The 19,257-nt window shown below is 52.3% G+C and overlaps 1 protein-coding gene across 1 annotated transcript in view; it reads right to left on the minus strand.

Annotated features, from left to right (window-relative positions):
* Window positions 1-405: 405 nt before the first annotated feature.
* Window positions 406-19,257, minus strand: part of LOC107139672 (ankyrin repeat and BTB/POZ domain-containing protein BTBD11-like) — a 168,846-nt gene continuing 149,994 nt past the window's right edge. The window contains exons 2-3 of the mRNA XM_048802495.1: window positions 12,835-12,984; window positions 406-617 (exon numbers count right to left, since the gene is read on the minus strand). Of these exons, the coding sequence (XP_048658452.1) occupies window positions 409-617; window positions 12,835-12,984 (359 nt within the window). The 3' untranslated portion in view covers window positions 406-408. The remainder of the gene's footprint in view (window positions 618-12,834; window positions 12,985-19,257) is intronic.

Below are 19,257 nucleotides of genomic sequence, written 5' to 3' on the forward strand. Positions count from 1 at the left end.
CTCGGGTGGCCCAGCCTCCTGCCACCTGAGAAGCCCCTCTGGCTGAGCTAGTGTTTCTGGTTCCCCGTGGACCCAGGGAGGCCATAAAGAAGGAGGATGGAGACAACTTCACCCACAAGGAAGCCGGCTGCGCCCAGAGGCCCTTCTCCCTGGATTTTCAGGCCCACTCCATGACCAAAGCCATTTTACCTAAACAGGACGAGCCCTGTAAAAACCCATTCTGGAGAACCCTGGCTCTAGGCTGTCCCCTCAGGATACAAGGTTTCCATCTGGACCCCGCGACAAGTTTTGGGAAGGGGGAGGTTCTGACCCCAGGATCCCTCCCCTCATGGACCCTCACTGCTCCCCAGAGTGGCAGGCTGAGGTGACCAGGGGAACTTCTCTCTGGCCACCGGAGACAGGCAAGGCTTACCTTTCCACCTGCAGGTTGACCTTGGAAGGCTCCACGTTGGGGTTTTCCCATTCCATCTGCGGGCAGTGCATGAAGTAGCAAAGGGTGTACAGGGCCTCGGGCTCCCAGTACAGCGCCCCCTGCTTGTGGTGTAGGGGGGTGCCGTTGCCGTGGTGCTTGGCGTTGAGGGGCTGCAGGTGATGCATGGCGCGGGACACCAGGTCACCTGTGGACAGAAGCAAGACGTCAGATCCTCCAGGAAGACAACACTCGCAGAGAAGCTGTGCCTGAAGATCTCTGCAGAGACTCTGATCATTGGGGTCCTTCCTTAACTGAAGCGACCCCAGGGGACCTCCAGGTCACATATCAGGCAGAGAGGAGAACATGTGTTCATCACGTGACTGTCAGGGGCTTACCGGACCTGGGAGCGGTGTCAAGCTCAGTGGCTGCCGGGGTCATTGCTCCTGTGCTTGTGGAACGCAAGGCAGGGGAAGCCTCCGTGCCCGGCTCCCAGGCCTATGTCGGAGCTAATGATATTTGCAGACACAAGAACGGGTTACGCTCTCCGACACTGTGCATATACTATTTGCTCTTTCCAGAACACTCTCCCCTCCTCTTAAATAATTCTCCCCTCCTCTTAAATAATTCTTTAATTAAAGTGAAAGAGGCTCATTTTGTTTTACTTAAATACATCTATCTAAAAAAAGGAAAATGATGTCACTATCACAAATGGAAGAATATCAGTCCATGGTCCAAAATAGAAAGTTGATGGAAAAGTAAATCCAGCAAACACAGAGCAGTGTAATTCATTTCTAGCTGAATTCTGGCCCCGCTTTCTTTTATTCCAAATAGTAAGTGTTAGACAAGGGTCAGGGGCTCATATCCAACGGAGTCTTTCTTCTTAAAGTAACAAATGAATGGGAAAGAATCACTCTGGGATTGGTATTATTCAACGCACTGCATTGTCCAACTTAGAATCATCCCATGCACAGCAGACTGGGTTGTACACTAGGACGCTAGGACGCTGTGATGGTTAATTGGATGTGACAGTGTGGCTGGGCTTCGGTGCTCAGTCATTTGGTCAGATCCTGCTCTATATGTTGCTATGAGGATATTTTTTAAAGGTGTAATTAGCATTGAGATCACTAGACTTTGAATAAAGCAGATGACCTTCCGTAATGTGGGTGGACCTCATCCCATCAGTTAAAGGTATTAAAAGTTCCCCAAAGAGGAAGGAATTCTGCTACGGGCAGCATTAACTCTTACTAGAATTTCTAGCCTGTGGGTCTATCTGGTAGATTTTGGACTTGCAGCCAGCCCCATGACCAAGTGATCCAATTTTTTTAAAAATATTTATTTTTTAGTTGTAATTGGACACAATACCTTTATTTTACTTGTTTATTTTCATGCGGCGCTGAGGAGCAAACCCAGGGCTCATACGTGCTAGCCAAGCGCTCTGCCACTGAGCCACAACCCCAGCCCGTGATCCAATTCTTAAAATAAATTTTTCTCAGTCTTTCTTCCTGTCTACACACACACACACACACACACGTGTGTGCAGACACAATTGGTTCTCTCTGGAGAACCCTAACACAATCTCTGATGCGGTGCCAGCCTCCCCAGGCCCGTGCCTCACTGTCCAGCAGAAATCTAGCCTTCAGACCTGCACATTCTCCACCCTCCCGCGGAACATCTCTACCTTTGCCTGCAATCGAAACCCAGGAAAGTGTGGCAGAGCAGGAGGGAGGGGCTTCTCCTCTGGAGGCTTAGAACTCCTATCTAGGTTTCTGTGTCCCAATGGGGGGCACTACCTCAAAATATGATTGACAGTGGGGGCTTTTTGGGAGTCAGCTGTGGGGCTGTTGGCCCTCTTTAAGGGGAGTCAGCTGTGGAAAGGTCCTCAGAGCTCTTTCCTACCCAGTGCAAATATAGCTTCAAAATCCTTCTGGAGGCAAGATCTTAAGCAGTCGTTATTTCTGATAAAAGTTGTCAGAAGAAAGAAGATCTCTTGAGTTACCTGAATTCCAAGGCCACATGAGGACAAGCTAACTAGAGTACAATCCAGGGGCTTAATACCTGGACAGCAAGGGCCAGGGCTGAAGAGACCATAGTTAGGGGTGTGATGGCTACTTATAGATGCTAACTTGACTGGACTAGGGGATGCCCAGATAGCTGGTCAGGCATTATTTCTGGATACATATGTGAGGGCGGTTCTGGAAGAGATTGGCATTTGAACCAGTGGACAGGGTAAAGAAGATCTGCCCTCACCCATTGCAGGCAGGCACTGTCTAATCAGCTAAGGGTCCTGAGGGAACAAAAAGGCAAATTCCCTTCCTATTTTTCAGAGCTGAAAAACCCTTTTCTCTTGTCCTTCTGCCTTCTGCTTGAGGACACAGGAACAAGGCACCATCTCGGAAGCAAAGAGAGCCAGCTCTCACGACGCCAAACCTGCTGGCACCTTGATCTTGTAATTCCTCCATCTCCACACCTCTGAGGAAATACATTTCTAATCTTTAAGCTTTCCCAGTCTCGGGTACTTTGCTATAGCAGCACCAACGATGGAGACAGGGGGGTTGCTTCCCTACACCTCTTCGAAATTTACCATTCCTAGTCCAGAGCTTGCTCTTCCTCTCTCCATTTCCCACAGCTGGAAAACACACCCAAGAAATTAAAAGAAGAATCAGGGAAAGACGAGCTCCTTTAGAGGCAGGTGGGGAGGGAAGCCAAGGGGCCACAGATGGGAAACATGGAAGACCACTGTTCTAAAGAGTACTTCCACACCGACGTGCCAGGAAGCCTGGTCCATCGGATCAGATGGCCCACCTGGCCCCCCGCAAGGCTGACAGGGCTCTGCCCTGAAAACTGTGAACGGCCCACATTCTTTATTGTGGCCAGTTATGGCCATTGTCATGAACCCCGAAAACGTGCAGCCCGGGCAGCTTGGTTTGGGGGCCATGGGATGAGGCTGTGGGGGTGTTACCAAGCCTACACCCCGCGCTTCCTGTGTGGGGTGCAGTTCTGAGAACCCTGTGTGGACTCTTCCAGGGCCACACAACCCCGTGACGTGGGTCCTCACAGCACACGCATCTTACCAATGAGGAGAGTGAGTGACCTCCCTGCCACAGAGGGTAAGAACAGGCTCCCGGCCACTGCCACGGGCTCGAGGGCACAGCAGGCCACCTACAAGGGCAAGGGAGGGGTCTTCATGCTGTGGCAGTAGCCCTGACTCATTAAGGCCTGCAGGATCACAGCAGCCTCGGCACACCAGTGTCGGGGCAGAGAGCTCCGTGCCTGTCTCAATGGCATCTACTGGTGGCATCTGCTGCCCCGTGCAGAGGAGGGGAGGGCGGTGTGGACACGGTGCAGCTGCAGGAAGGACGGACGGGGGGTTTCCAGAACTGCCCTCGGCTTGGGTGTCAGGGTTGGCAAAGGTGGCCCCAGCCACAGCAGGAGAGGGGTGTGGGGCTTCAGGCAGGTTCTGGGGGGGTTACGGCCTCAGGTTCTGGGCAGCCCCATGCTGAGCCCCAGCAAGGCAGGAAGAAAGAGTGGCTATGGGTTATTGGCCACCTGGGGACTCTCAAAAGCTTCTGGGAGGTTTTGTCCTATGTCACCTATCTCACCTGGGGACACAGTCCTATGTCACCTGGGGATTACCAAACACTGGGTAAGGGGCTGCCTTTCAGTGAATTGGCAGGATCTGAGAAACTGAGGGCGGCCAGGCTGAGGGACAGGGAGGACAGCATGAAGGGCTTGGCTCCCCAGGAAGTGACCCCTCCCAGCACTCCCCGTCCTAAACAGCAGGAGGGCTTGGGAACGTGCTGGAAGAGGCCCCGAGAGCCAGGACTGGCCCCTTGTTGGTCCAGCCCGCCCTCCCAGGTGTCCTCTCTGCAGTGTCCAATAGCAGGAGACCATAATGGTCACTATTATCATGAAAAATGGAAACAGCTGTCATCCATTAATCACGGAGGCCACGCCAGGCACGTGGAGCACCTGCTGGACACTGTGTCCAGCCCTCTGGGTGCTCCTCGTGGTGTGGATCAATATTATCTCAATTTTGCAGCTGTGATCCCCAACTGATCTTGCCTCCCGGGGCCATTTGGCAGTATCTGGAGACGTTTGGGATTGTCACGTTCAGGGGCTACTGGCACCAAGTGGGTCAAGTTTTGGGATGCTGCTAAATGTCCTGTACGGATCTGATGACGGGGTAGTCCCCAAAAAGAATTCAGCCCTGAATGTCCACCGTGCCCAAAGAGGGAAACCCTGTTTTACAGATAAGAAAACCGAGGCCCCAGGCTACAGGGTTAGTGGGGGGAAGAGAAGGTTCCAACCCCCAGCGCATCTGGCTCTCAGGCCTGTGTGTCTTCACCCCCCCGCCCCCGGGACCCGGGTCCCTCTCTCAAAGGCTGCCACAATAGCTGGCCAGCTGTCCATCCGTCTTGGAGCAATTGAGCATGGTGTAGCAAAGGTATTAACTCACGCCCCAAGCCCTCAGCCATAAAGCCTACTTCTGGGAATGTGTCCTAGAGTAAGAATTCAAAATCCAACCAAGTCTTCATTCACAAGGGTCTGCACCCAAACCCTATTTACAGGCTCCAAAGTTTGACCCAATGAATGTTCGCATATAAAAAGCTTGGCTCAGGGAAGCCTCGCGTAGCCACGAGATTAAATAGTCCATCCATGAGGTCATTAAAGATGCTCACGCCTCTCTGCAACAGTCCGAGGAAGAACCTTCATGTTAAAATGGCTAATGGCAAAAAGGAAAGTTCAGAATTGCGGACACTGGGATCAGGATTATGGTTTAAAAACTGTGCACAAAGTAAGTCACGGGCAGGGAAAACCCAGCGTGTTGACCAAAGCTTTCTCCGCCCGCGGGGATTAAGGGTGACATTCCCATCCCACTTTTCTCTAGTCTCTGAACTTTGAATTCTGCCGTGTGCTATTTATATTATCAGAATCACAAGCTCACCGCGTGGTATTTACCTTCCACATCCCGGGTTAGACGAGAACACGCTTATTTTTCTGCCTCTCTCTTTCAAAAGCTCCCATTAAATAACATGAAACAAGAAAAATCAAAAGGGAGTAGAGAAGAGAAGGGGCCCCACATCATGGCCCCTCCACCACCTCTTCCCTTCCCCAGGAGCTGGGAAGCCTGGCTGCTGGGCACCCTCGTCCTGGGTGGGCTAGGTGCTCCCTGGGTCCTCAGGCCACCACGCAGCTCGCCCTGCCATTCCAGGCTCCCTGGTTTGGTGACTGTGGTCTCGCTGTGGGTTGCCCTTTCTTCTGTCCCCCAGTTACTGAAGACTTCAGGGACGTGATCAAATGCCCCTTCTTCCAAGGAGCCCTCCAGGATGCCCCCAGTCAGAATCAAGTCGCCCTTTTGCCCACATGCTACGATGTGCTTGCTTAATTATGTGGCACTTCACTGTTAACCGTCTGCACCTCCCGTGCTGAGCCTCAAGGGCAGAGACCGTGCCTCGTACCCTGGGAAAAGGCAGCATGGGGTAAGACTGCCTGAATCTGAGTCTCCAAATTGCCACTATCTAGCTGTGTGACTCTTGGTAAGTTACTTAACCTCTCTGAAAGCAGGAGTCATTAAGACATAATGGATTTGTTATGTGGATTAAATGAAAAATATCCATGAAGTACATAACCTTGGTCTGCTCATTTGTAAAATGGGGATAATAATAGTACTTCCTCCACAGAATTAAATGAGGAAATACATATAAAGCATTCAAAGTACTTGGAATCGGGTGTGGTACACTGTGTATGCTTACTCAGTACTCAGCACTATTCTTCTATCATCACCATGTTTGTCATCATCACCATCATCATTATCTCATCTCCATTATCACCTCCACCATCATCTCCATCACCTTCATCATCTCCATCACCTCCATCATCTCCACCATCTCCATCACCACCATCATCTCCACCATCATCTCCATCACCTCCATCATCTCCACCATCTCCATCACCTCCATCATCTCCACCATCTACATCACCACTGTCTTCTCCATCATCACCACATCATTTCAATCACCTCATCATCATCACCATCATTTCCATTATCATCTCCATCATCTCCGTCATCACTGTGGTCAACTCCATCATCACCACATCATTTCAATCTCCATCACCATCACTGTCATCTCCATCAACATCATCTCATCATCACCACCACCATTTCCATCACCTCCATGATCACCATAATATTCAGCATCTCTACCGTTACCATCCTCTCCATCATCACCACCTTTGTAATCTCCATCAACACCATCAACACCATCTCCATCATCTCCATCATTGTCACCATAATCTCCATCATTTCTACCATTACCATCATCTCCATCATCACCACCATCACCTCCATAATAATACCATCACCTCCATCATCTCCATCATCACCTCCATCATCTCCATCATCACCTCCATCATCTCCATCATCACCACCATCATCTCCATCAGCATCGCCATCACCATCACCTCCATAATCATCACCACCACCACCATCATCACCACCACCACCACCACCATGAGTGGCAGAGCATCACCTGGATCAGGGACCTCAGGTCTGTCTCCTAGGAGGACTGGCCATGGGAGACGGGCGGGCAGGGGGACTCCTCACATTACTGGTCCGCTTCACACCCCACCATCTCCATGTGCCATCGGCTGGCCCCTCTGCCAGCCTCATGAACCCCAAACAACAAATCCATTTGTCACTCGCTCCCCTGAGCTTGGGAACCTGGAATCTGGGCCTCGGAGCGGAGCCTACTTGAGCATCAATCTAGCGATGATCATGTTTCCCAACGTCAGCCCCCTGGGTCTCGACAGCACGGTGTCGCTCCTATCTGTGGGTGGCTCATACAATTTATTTACTTAATATTTTGCTTTAAATTGGCTCGTTCACTCACACCAATGAATTTACTTACAAGGAAACTTCCTACCAGTGCCATAAATGGAAAACTCACATTCTTCTGGTACACATAAAACATGCATAGCAATTAGAATTAAAGTGTTCTCTGTGTCACCTGTGATCATCCCCGTGCCTTCCTCTTACCAGCTCCCAAGAAGCTGTCACTCCGGTTTATGCATTTTAATGGGGGCTCCTTCTGCCCCAACCCACGCTGAGACAGCACCTTCGCTTCCTCCGCTACTCTTCATCTTACTCGCGGTTAACTAGCACTTCCTATAATAGGTTTAACTTGCCTCGCCCAGACCTCTCCCCTAGGAAAGGAAAAAAAGAAGAAAGAAGAGAGGAAGGGACAGGGCTATGTATAATCCAGGTCATTAGGTGCCAACTAACCAGAAATTTGTTCTTATGGAGGAGGAGGGACGGAGGCACAGCAGAACTTCGTCTCTGGATTCAGGGGGAAGCTTGCCATCCACTCACTCATTCAGTCGAAGTGAGGGAGGAACCTCCAAGAATAGTGAGCCGTGGGTGCAAAGGCCCTGTGGTAGAAGCACGAGTGCCCATTCAAGACCTACCAGGAGGCCAGCAGCTACCTTGCCACCTGAGAAGGTTACAGGTACACCCCAGGGCCAGAGGCAGCAGGAGTCTGAGAAGAGCCCACCCACATTTCAAACAAGGAGAGAGAACCCTTGTCTCAGCCAGAAGAGTTGTTTCTATGCAGTGGTTTTTCTCCCCTGGAGACTTGGAGATAACCTAGAAAACCTTCTGATCCAGGTGTGAATTCATGGCGCTGTCTGATTGCCCGGCTGAGTGGGGACAACAGGTTCACATTATAGTGGGCAAAGACATCAGCAAGAGGCACTTTACCATGAAACTCTCATTTACGGGAACAAGAGAAGCAAACCCTGTAATTAACGACCTTCAGGTAGGGCTTGATCAGGCGCTTGGGGCGAGACAGGGGTGACAGGCAGAAAAGCCAGGATGAGGTCACAGAGGTGGACAGGACCAAAGGCAGGGATGAGCTGGTCCCCAAAGGAGGGAATCCAGGTCCCCTCTTCTGTGTGGCCTGGGTGGGGAGCGGGGCACACCTGCTTCCTCCAGCCCTGCTCCCCGTAAGGAGGTCAGCACTGCCCTGCAGACGCTGGGGTCAGCCACGAGGTGCGGCACCTTGGGAAGTTCTGGGGGTTCAGGGCCAAGGAATTCCCAGGACCTCGCGGTGTCCTGATGGAGCCTCCCTTCCACATGTTCTAGATTGTGGCCGAGGTCCCTGGGCTCAGAAGTCCAGCGGGAAACGTCTCTGCTCACCTGAGCACCTTCTCCGTGTTTGGGTCTCTGCTAGTTCACTTCAGGTCACTCATCCGACACTCAGCGGCTGCTTCCCCAGCTCCGGGTGAGGCAGGAGGCGCTCAGAATACAAAGTGGGCCTGGCACCCACAGCAGAGGCCACAGGGGAAATGGTCTGAATCCCGACTCTGCCGCTTACGGGCTGGGGAGCGCGGGGCAAGGCGAGGACCTTCCTAAGCCTCAGTCTTTCTCGTCTGCGCAACGGGAATGATGACCCCTGGGATGCATTCAAAGCATTTGGGACACAGTGACGGTTCCAGAAATGGAAATGGATGTCGGTCAGCTTTCCATCATGGTGACCACATCCCTGTCGGGACAAAGGATTTATTTTGGCCTGAGGTATCCGAGGTTTCTGCCTATGGTGGCCTGGTGCCATTGCTTGGGGCCCACGGTGGCACAGGGAATCACAGCAGAGTGGGGGGTGGAGGAGGCTGCTCAGCTCCTGGAGGCCACGGGCTGGAGACTGTGGCTTCAGTGCAGGAGGCTTTGGGGGACATTCGAGATCCAAGCTGTAGCACCAAAACCGACTGGATGGCGGGAGGTGGCCACAGGCCGGTGGATCAAGCAGCCCTGGATTGTAATATGGCACCCTGAGGAACTGGGCAGGGGTCCCAGGGAGAGAGCCTGGGGTGCAGGGCTGGATCCCCTATTTAGGGACATGGTAACCTTTGTGAACGGTCCCATCTCCAATGTGGATCAGAGCATGGAATCCAGCCTGCACCCTACAGTGCAAACAGCAGGTTCCCCCCAGATGGCGGTCACAGCCCCTGGCCACCCCCTGATCTCACAGAGGGGCTCTTGGGTCTGAGTGGAGCTGTCTGCTGGACCTCCCTTCACCCCTTACCATAAAGTGGGGACCACAGAACACACGGAAGTCACTGCTGTGGGGATTTGTCATGGTGCCCTAGTGCGGGGACCCTCATCTGCTGGGATTGTCACCTGTTAAGAAAGAGGCTCTGCTCTTGACCCTGGCAGGCAGTGTTTTCCTGCTGAAGACCCTTCTCCATCTCCCCTTGGCTGCAGAAATGTGGTTACCTCAGCAGGTAACCTGTGAATAGGAAGAGCCGCTCTCTCTGTACGCAGAGAGCCAGTCTGTGTTGGACCCTAGGGCCAGCCAGCTAGACCACAGGCAGATCCAGAGAGGCCACCCTGAACCTTCTGTCGACCTGACGGCTTATCAAGTGCTTCTGCGCACGCTCTCGGGGCTGACTTGACGGATGTTCGGAACCCACTCGCAATTCACAACACCCATCTGTGTGCGGCAATTCGCACATGAAAGTCAACATTCAGTGATGACAGGGCTTAATTTACAGAGCAAATTATCCTTAAAAACAATTTATACAGCAGGTTGAGCCTGCAGGCTGCCTGCGCAGGGGGCGTGTGGATCTGTTCAGCAGGTGCTTGCTTTGACGAAGGCACCAGAATTATGCAGGGCCCCTCAGGGGTCTGCTGTCAGGAGGGGGCTTTGAGCTATCCCAGGAACAACCTCTGAGACATGGGGTGGGGTGGGGTCAGGTAAAAGGGCCACCTGGTGCAGGGGCCTCATCCCTGGCAATACCCATGCAGACAGGTCCCAAGGCTGCAGCCAGATTCTACACGTCCAGGGTCAGGGTCATGTCCTGGAAATTAGCAAAGCCCCAGATGGGTGGCATTTCTTCTTCTAGTCATATCTCCCAGGTGCTGCTGGGACACGTGTCTGCACACCCTGGGAGCAGAGATTCCCTCGTCCCGGTCCAGCTGTAGATAACTCGAATGGCATTCGCCCACATCTGTGCCTCCAAATCACAGGGCCATCAGACCTGCCACTAGAGCTTGTGAATTCACATTCAATAAAAGCCCAGCATGACTGGGCCACAATTTAGGTTTAAAAGATTTGGATAACTGAATATGAACACTGGTTTCCTCTGCAGTCCTGCGTACAGTGTGCATTTAAAAGTATTCTGAGCCAGGGTCCCTCGGCTTCACCAGATTGCCAAGGGGGCTTCAGAACAGTTGGATGACTGACAGCCAGAAGACACGGTGACGGGAGGCAGCTCGTGGCTTCAGGGGTCTGAAGTGGGTGTCCCCGCTAGAGGGGCAGGCCGTGGCCCATGGAGGATGCCCGTCTTGGGTGGGCAGGGAATCCCTCTGGGTCCTGAGTCTCTTCCTAGTTCAGGGTCTGCTCGAGTTGTAGGACCAACCCCAACTTCAACCTAAATCGACCATTTCTGAGATCAATGCTCTGACTCCATCAGGAACTAAAACAGCAAATTCGTTTGGACGATCAATCGGATCATGAGGAAGCACGGTGCCATTTTCTTCCAGTTGGTCAGACTTAGCACAACCCTGAATTTGGTGCACAAGGTGTCGAATTATTCCTTGAACTTGGGACACCCCAACCTTGACCGCCCCTTCCTTCTTTCTACCTTTCTGCCTCTTTTTTTTCTACTTTTCTGGTCAGCTCTTCCTTCCTCCCTCCCTCCTTCCTTTCCTTCAGATTTCCTGAAGGCCTACTATGTGCCAGAGAGCATTCTTGGTGTTGTTGTTATATTAGTGAATAAATCAAACGTTCCTACTGTCAGGGAGAATAGATGCGAGTTGTGAGAGATGACTAAAACCAGGAAAGTAAAATATAAAGTGCCCAGGGGTCAGGGGAGGTGAATGGCCATCAAATGGGGACTGGGTTCCGGTTGGGTGATGCAAATGATCTATGATGGTGAACGTGACGGTGGCTAATGGTTACACAACTTGGTAAACACACTAGAAACGACTGACTTACTACAGAAGTGAACCGTATATGAATTATGTTGCAATGAAGCTGTTATTAAAAAAACCCCAAAGAATGTACAGACTACGTCATAGGATGGTGACTACCAGACACAAAATGTCAGCAGTGGAGGGGGACAGAGTGGCTATGATGGCATGTGTGTCTCCCCAGAATTCCTGCTGACGCCTCACCCCAGTGATGATAATGCAAGGTGGGGCCTTTGCCAGGTGAGGGTAGGGCCCAGGCTGGGGTCAGTGGTCTTGTGAGAAGAGAAGACCTCCCCCACTCCTCCATCCATCCCTGTCTCTCTCTCTCTCTCTCTCTCTCTCTCTCTCTCTCTGCCACATGAGAACACAGTGAGAAGTTCTTATGGGAACTGAACTGCTCCCCACCTTGACCTTGGACTTGCAGCCCCCAGAACTGTGCAGGTCAGTGTTTTCTGAGCCACCTGCCTCCCGCAGGGTTCCAGCCACAGCCTGAGCTGATGGACACAGGAGCCCTCAGGGTGTTACGATTTTAAATGGGGTGGCCAGAGCTGCCTCTCTGAGGAGGGGACACGGGTGCCTCTTGAAGATCTCGAGGGAGCCAGCCATGGTGATCTGAAGGGAGCGTCAGGCAGAGGGGACACAGGTGCCCAGGTCCCCAGGCGTGCCCGAGATGTTCAAGGACAAGAAGGTGCCAGAGGAACAGTAGAGGAAGATGTGTGTGTGGGGGGGCACTGGGAGGGATTCTGAGCATTTTGGCTTTCCCTCTGGGTCAGAGGGGGTCAGTGGAGGATTTGGAACGGGGTGGGGGGGCAGTGATCTGACTTGTGATTTAAAGCTGGCGCGGTGTGTGGCCAGGCGCGGGGGGCGCACGCTGGTCATCTCAGAGGCTCAGGAGGCTGAGGCAGGAGGATGATGAGTTCAAAGCCAGCCTCAGCAAAAAGTGGGGCACTAAGCAACTCCATGAGAACCCGTCTCTAAATAGAATACAAAATAGGGCTGGGGGTGTGGCTCAGTGGTGGAGTGCCCCCGAGTTCAATCCCGGGTAACCCCCCTGCCCCCAAATAAAAGGATCCTGGCACAGAGACCGACAGTGAGCAGCCCCCGTCTAGGCAGCACCTGTGTGCTGTGGGCCTGGCCCAGCCCAGTGGGCTTTCACTCAGGGCATCACCACCCGCCAACTCCACGCTGGGCACCACTATTTCTGGTGTTTTATAGACAAGGAAAATGAGGACCAGAGGTGAGCAACTGGACCTCGACTAGTGGTCAACTCCCAGGCCCCTGGCTCAGGGCCCACCCCTTCCCCACTGCATTAATGTTATCTTGTGTACACAGCAGGCACTCAATAAATCGTCACCTGGCTGGTTACAAAGCACGAGTGCTCTGAGGGGCTGGTGGTGTCCCTTTAGGCCACAGAGGAATGTCATGGCGCCGGGGCTGGAGGAGCAGCGTCACTTACTCAGCTCGGCGATGCTGCCCACGCGGGTGGCCAGCAGGGACTGCTCGATGGTCCTCAGCTCCGACTGGCTGAACATGGGCAGCTCCCCGGGCTTGCTGGCGCGCTGTGGGTCTCGGTGCAGGTTCAGGCTGTCCGGCAGGCACAGCACCCCTGTAGCCGAGGGAGACAAGAAAGAAGACGGACTGTTACCGCTCAGGTCACCAGGGAGGGCTGCAGGACCCCAAGCGGCGGCAGGGTTGTACTGAGGAGCCCACAAGGAACCGAAGCCCAGGACCCCTTCTAGCCATGTCTGGTTTAAAGGGGCCCCTCAGAGTCCTGATTACTGATCTTTACAACCATGTAGGCATTTGTCCAAGAAATGCAATCCTCCCCTTGAGCCTGGCAGGGATTCTGTCCACCTGGAGATGCTGCCCATGAACCCCATGGTCACTGCCCCGTCCTCCTTCCCTGAGCTGCAGCCCTGAGCATCCTGGGGGGCAGCTGCTGGCCGTGGCTTCCGAGGGCTTGCCCAGCAAATGGAACTGGGTGACTAGGCTGTCACGCTTGGGACAGGCTTATGGCTCTGTCTGCAGAGCTGTGTGTTGGGAGGTAGAAAATCCCCCAGGGATTTTGGCAACTTATATGGTGAATACCCCTGGAAAGCCCTAGAATCCAATTATTTTCTTCCTTTCTTTCCTGTTCCCTAAACATCTATCGAGAACCTGAGGTCTTGCTTGCATAGATTCCTCAAATATTCCCTCTTCCTTGGCTACCCTAAGGCAGTGTGGGCTTCTTAATTCTTGACCTTCAGCCTTGATGACTTGACCGTTAGACTCAAAGGTCTCAAAAGCACTTTCTCTGCTTCATCTCATGCCCTGACTGGCCTGCTGGTCTGGGGTGAGAGTTACATGCAGCAGATCCAGGAATGACTGGCCCCTTAGAGCTTCCCCAGACACCCCTGAGATGGGGCCTCTTTCTTACTCACCATTGCTAGGGTGAAAGCTAACAGATACAATCACTAAGTACCAGTCACAGAGGACACAGTGAATAAGGCCGGACTGCGCTGTGTTAGGGACCAAGACAGTGACACAGCATACTTCATCCTTGTCCTCAGGGATGCCCAGTCAGAGTGAAGGAGAGACACTACTACATACAGAGCCATCAAACCATGTGACAAGTTAGGAATGAAGTGCTTTCTTATCAGGAATCCGAAGAACAAGGAGTAGGTGGTGATCAGAAGGTGTTTGTGGAACGCCTGCTGAGCTGTGAGGGAAACGGAGGCAAAGGCCAAGTGGCTCACGTTCGCTCTTCATCCTGCTGGAAAGGACTCTCCTTGGAATGTGGGTGTCTGGTCAGGTGACCTGCCACACCCCCCCCCGACCCTTGCTGCCCATCAGTGGTTGCAGCTTCACGGGGCCCCTACCTCATCCCTAACAGAGGCTGAGACGGGGGGCAGGCCACGTACCAGGTGGGATTTTTTTTTAAATGACTAATAATCATGGATAAAGGGTACAAATGAGCATTAGATTTCTCATATGGTATCATCGGGCAATGGAAGTTGATTGGTTTCTAAGATTCTCCTCCAACCACTTGCTTTTCAAATACTTCTGTGACTCAGAAGATTATGTTTTGTATCACGGCCCAGGAAGTAAACACACACACACACACACACGCACACTCATTTTCACAAAAATATTTTTCATGGAAAACAGCACCAATCCTTCCTCTGTGTGAGACAGCCTCCGTGTTTGCCGGGGTTCTTCCTTACCTCTTCTCCTATCTTATTAATAAAATAAGCAGGCTGCAGCCCCCTGAATGATTTCATGACCCGCTCATGGGTCGTAAAAGCAGTTTGGAAAACTCCGCGGATGGTGCCAGCACACAGCCTGGACTACCTGGTCTGTCCCATTTCACTGTTTATTGGACACAGCCTGGGGCCACACCTCGGGGACGCTCGGCTTTCTGGGAAGACAAGCCCCTCACAGAAATGCCCACCTTGCCAGGCCACCCCTGCCACTCTCTCAGCCTTGTTATCCTCCTGGTGGCCCTAGGAGGGGGCACTCTGAGTCGTGGTCTGTGTGCTCACCTGCTGTCACTCACCTGCTGTCAGAGGCCAAGCCAAGGGGATTGTGGGCTGGCCCCTCACCTGACACCTTGAGTTCTCTAGTTCAGGGACTTCCTGCCCCTAAGGAGCTCACTTCAGTAAGTACAGGGGCATCATGATCCCCAGCAAGTGACCCCAGTTTTAGGATAACAAGGTTCTCCACGTTAGGAAAAAGGGGTGTCAGAGAGTCGGCCAAGGGGATCCAGGAGCCAGGCCCTGATGGTGGGCAGAGCTCCACGCCTCCCTGCGTTGAATCTGGGCAGGTCGGGGAAGCTCTCTGGGGTTCCCTTTCCTCTGCTGTGAAATGGGGGGAACAGTAATGGCTTGTCTTTCTCCTGGGACTGCTGGGTGGGTGTAGGGCAAGGGAATTAAAAAGACATAATGTGTATCAAAGGTTCTCCATATGCTAAGCAAAAAGTAGACTCTTCACATACGTAAACTAAGCGGAATCAGGCAGTGTGTGCAAACCCAGCCTTGGACGACTTATGGTTCAGCAGGTGGATAAACTATTTCCCTTGCAACGTATTCCTCTGCTTTCTAGAGGGTTATGCAATTTAAATGTGAGATTATAATGATTCAAAGAAGTTTTGAGAACTACGTTACAGAGATTTGGGACACCTACACTTGACAGGGTTTTCTTTTTGAGGACTACGTGGTGTTCACACATCTACTGAAGTTATTTATTATTATTTTTTTGTATAAAAAATCTTCTAGGTGAATAGGAAGGCCCAGTGTCGTATTTCAGTGTCAGAGCAGGCCTGAGTTTGGGGCTGCTCATCAATTCCCATTATGGCAGCCAGGGACAGCCATGCCCTGGTGATTAAGACCCCAGTTTAAAGACAGAGAGAACCAAGACTCAAATATGACTCAAATATCCAGGGAGCTTGGGAAAAACCAGGATCCAGGGAGCTTGCAAACTCATTTCTCCCCGAAATCCTATTACTCCGGCGTGTCGAGCATTAACTAAGGAGAGAATTGATTCAAATTTTCAAAATCATCTACCATGGGTCCTAAAGAATGACCCATCGTGCCTCTGAGTGTCCACATTCCCACCCATAGAAGGCTGTGCTGCTCTGGGCCTGGTCTGGGCAGGGGAGAGGGGGCTGGGTATGACCTTGACCTTGACCGAACTGACTGCCCCTCCCTCCTGCTGCTGTCCCTTGCTCAACCCAGACAACCACTTCCTCTTCCTCCATCTCCAGTCAGCTTTGCTCCCACCAGAGAAGGGTTCAGCAAGCACCTCACAGACTTGCTGTGAGGATTACACAAGATAACATACTTAAAGCCTCAACCTATATCTGCCCTGTTTCCACAGATTGTAGCTTTTTGAATTTACGGTCTGGATTCAAACAGATTTGCAGATCATCTTTGCAAAATCTCCTCCAACTGGGGAGAGGCAATCTTTGGTCAGGTCACTCAGGACACAAAACATGAGAACCACTGCTTTGGATGGGACCCTGGACAAACCCCGTCTGGTCTTCTGTCCTGATGGGGCCCAGCTGCATTTCTCCTCCTGTCCACCTCCCTCTGCCTGGGCGTGGGATGGCCCCCTCGGGCCAATTTAATACCCTGTCCTTTCTCTCCTGTCTGTTACTGGTCCTAGGGGATGCTATCTACCCTTAAGCAGAAAACCAGGCCAGCCAGCCAACAGCATGTCTCACCCAGCCCTCTATGATACACGGACAGTGGTGATGGAGGAGGAGAAGACCACCTAACTTTTACTGAGCAGGTCACTGTGGCAAACCTTTTACATATTCAAGTTCAATTTTCTTTTAATTCTCAATTGCGCTAAAGGGTAGAGAACCAGATATTTTGGGGGGATAGTAAAAGGTAAAAGGTAAGAACAAAGTCTCTGAGTTCAAATGACCCAGGTTTGAATTCGGATTATATCACTTAATCACTTTTTTTTTTTATTCACAGCATTTGCCTTGACTTGATATTTTATTATTATATTTTATTTGGTAATGACTTACTGTAGGCAACCAATGGTTTACCTGTCCTTGTATGTGTGTGTGTGGGGGGGGCGGTTATGGTGTAGCAATGGGGAGGGGTTGAGTCGGGAGGGGATGGCATCATCCCGTGCTGGGGAGGGCTGACCAGGTGAGCCTTGGTACCCTGGACCCGCGCTTGGCTCTGCTGGTCTGTCTCTGGCTGCACTAAGTCCTGCGGCCCAGCTCTACTTGATCTTCTGTTATTCCAGCACCAGATTCCACTTTAGCAACCAGGAAGCAGCAGCTGGGCACAGCAGAACTGACCGCCTATCCCGCTGCTGGACGCTGCTCAGTCTGGACGCAGAGCAGCCCTTGAATAGGCAAAGAACCAGCTGGCCAGGTGCAGACACCCGCTTGCCGGCTTCCCATGCAGCAGCCAGGGCTTTGACTTGGCTGCTGTGAGCCCTCTCCTCCCTCGATAGATAAAGAGCTTCTCTCCACCTCCTGGCGGGGCTGGGAGGCTGTAAGGGGCTAATACATAGGAACAACCTGGCACAGAGAAGGGGGTCGATAAATGTTTGCTAATAATCTGAGTAAACGAAGTTCTCAGAAGCAAAAGATTTAGGAATTCAATAACCCAGTCAGTGCCAGAAGTCTTTCCCTTACTGTTAAATTTATTAAGAAACAAGATAGGAAATTATCAGGTTCTTTTTTTTTTTTTTTTAATGCTTGTTCAACTGGCTTGGAAACCCCTTTCTATTTTAAGAGACTTGGCAGGAGGAAACGAATCCAGGGCTGGCTCGGTGAACCCGTTTGTCTATGAGAAGCAAGACCTGCTCCAAGGAGGATGTGCCCAGATCGTGTTTCCCACCAAATGAATTGCACGACAGGAATGTTCTGGGAGGTCTCGTGCCAAGCCACCAGAAGAAGTGAGATGGAGGAGGACAGAGATGGGCATTTCCAGAATCAGGTTCAAGAGCAGGCTCAGATACGGAGCTGAGACACAGGAGGAATAATGGCTGACCTTCCTACAAGAGCAGGGAGGTACTTGTGCTTCATTCTCTGAGCCACACACATGGACAGGGCCCACGGGCCATGCCTGTCCTCCAAGCTCCCGGGTGGCTGGGGACACAGGCCCACCATCAGTGGAAGTAATTTGATACAACTGCAGAGCAGAGCTGTGTGTGGGTCCCAGGGGGTCCCGCTGTGTGTCCCAGCAGGGGGCCAAGTCAGCCTGGGAGCCTCGGGGGTGCTGGGTGAGCCTGGGTGAATCCAGGGCAAGCTGGGACCCTGGGAAGCAGATGCTGCAAAGCAAAGCTGCAAGAGCACAGATTCTGAAGTCTGTCCTGGGCCGGATCCCAGCTCTGCTGGCTACCAGGGCACCCCCGGGGCATGCTCCTCTGTCTCCTTGTCAATCCCATGAGACTAGTCATGGCATTGCCCTCCGAGGGCCCCAGGAGGAGTAAGTGAGCTTATAAAGTGGGGCTCAGCAAATATTAACTAATGACTCTTCTTATTATTATATTAGGGGAGGACAAAGGCCCGAGGCCTGTGCTCTGCCCACAGGGAAGTGACTGGGGGTGAAGGTGCAGAAGGTGGGAGGAGCCAAACTAGGAGGCGGGGGAGGGTCCTGGAGGACCTGGGGCATTGAGCCCCAAAGGGTTTGGGCTTCAAAAGTAACCCTTCGCCTCCCACCAGCACGTTCCTCTCTCTTCCCTTTCATTATCCTGAACGGTGGTTTGGGCCCGCTCTCTCCATTTCTTTCTCCCACTCACTCTCTCTAGCCCTTGCTAGCTCCATTTTGGCTGGGTGTCCAGCAAGCTCTTGTCTATCTGTCCAGCCAACCTGAAGAGACTCGAGGAAGCTGCAGTTTTTAGAAAGCTCCGAGTCCAGAGGGGGAGGTCCTGAGACCAGGATACTCAGTGTGGTTGACGGGTGAGGAGACAGAGAGGGGCAGGGACAAGGTAGGACAGGGTCCCCGAGGAGGAGGTGGCCCAAGGTGACCCCACAAGCTTTTCTTCCCCAGGTGAGCCAGAGGCTTTTCCTCTTGGTCAGCTCAGGAGTGAGGGTAGCTAATTAAAATCTGGGCCAGGAGTATCATCCCTGAGTGCAAACTGGGAGATACGCTGTTTTGAAGGCACAGGGTGTGGTACAGGGAGCAGGGTCCGTGGGACGACAGGGTGGCTCTAACACTGAGAGCAGAACGTGGAAAACCCACTGTTAGAGAGCCACAGAGAAGCACAGGGTGACAAGCTCTGCTCATTCACTCACTCAGTAAGTATTAGCTGAGCACCTACTAGGTTCTAGGCACAGTTCTAGGTCCTGGGGTACTGGCAGAGAAATACTGAAAACCCTTACACTCCTGGGTACTTGTGTTCCAAACATATGTCTGTGTGTGGTACTGGGGAC

The sequence above is a fragment of the Marmota marmota genome, unplaced genomic scaffold (genome assembly GCF_001458135.2).
Source record: "Marmota marmota marmota unplaced genomic scaffold, marMar, whole genome shotgun sequence".
NCBI lineage: Eukaryota > Metazoa > Chordata > Mammalia > Rodentia > Sciuridae > Marmota > Marmota marmota.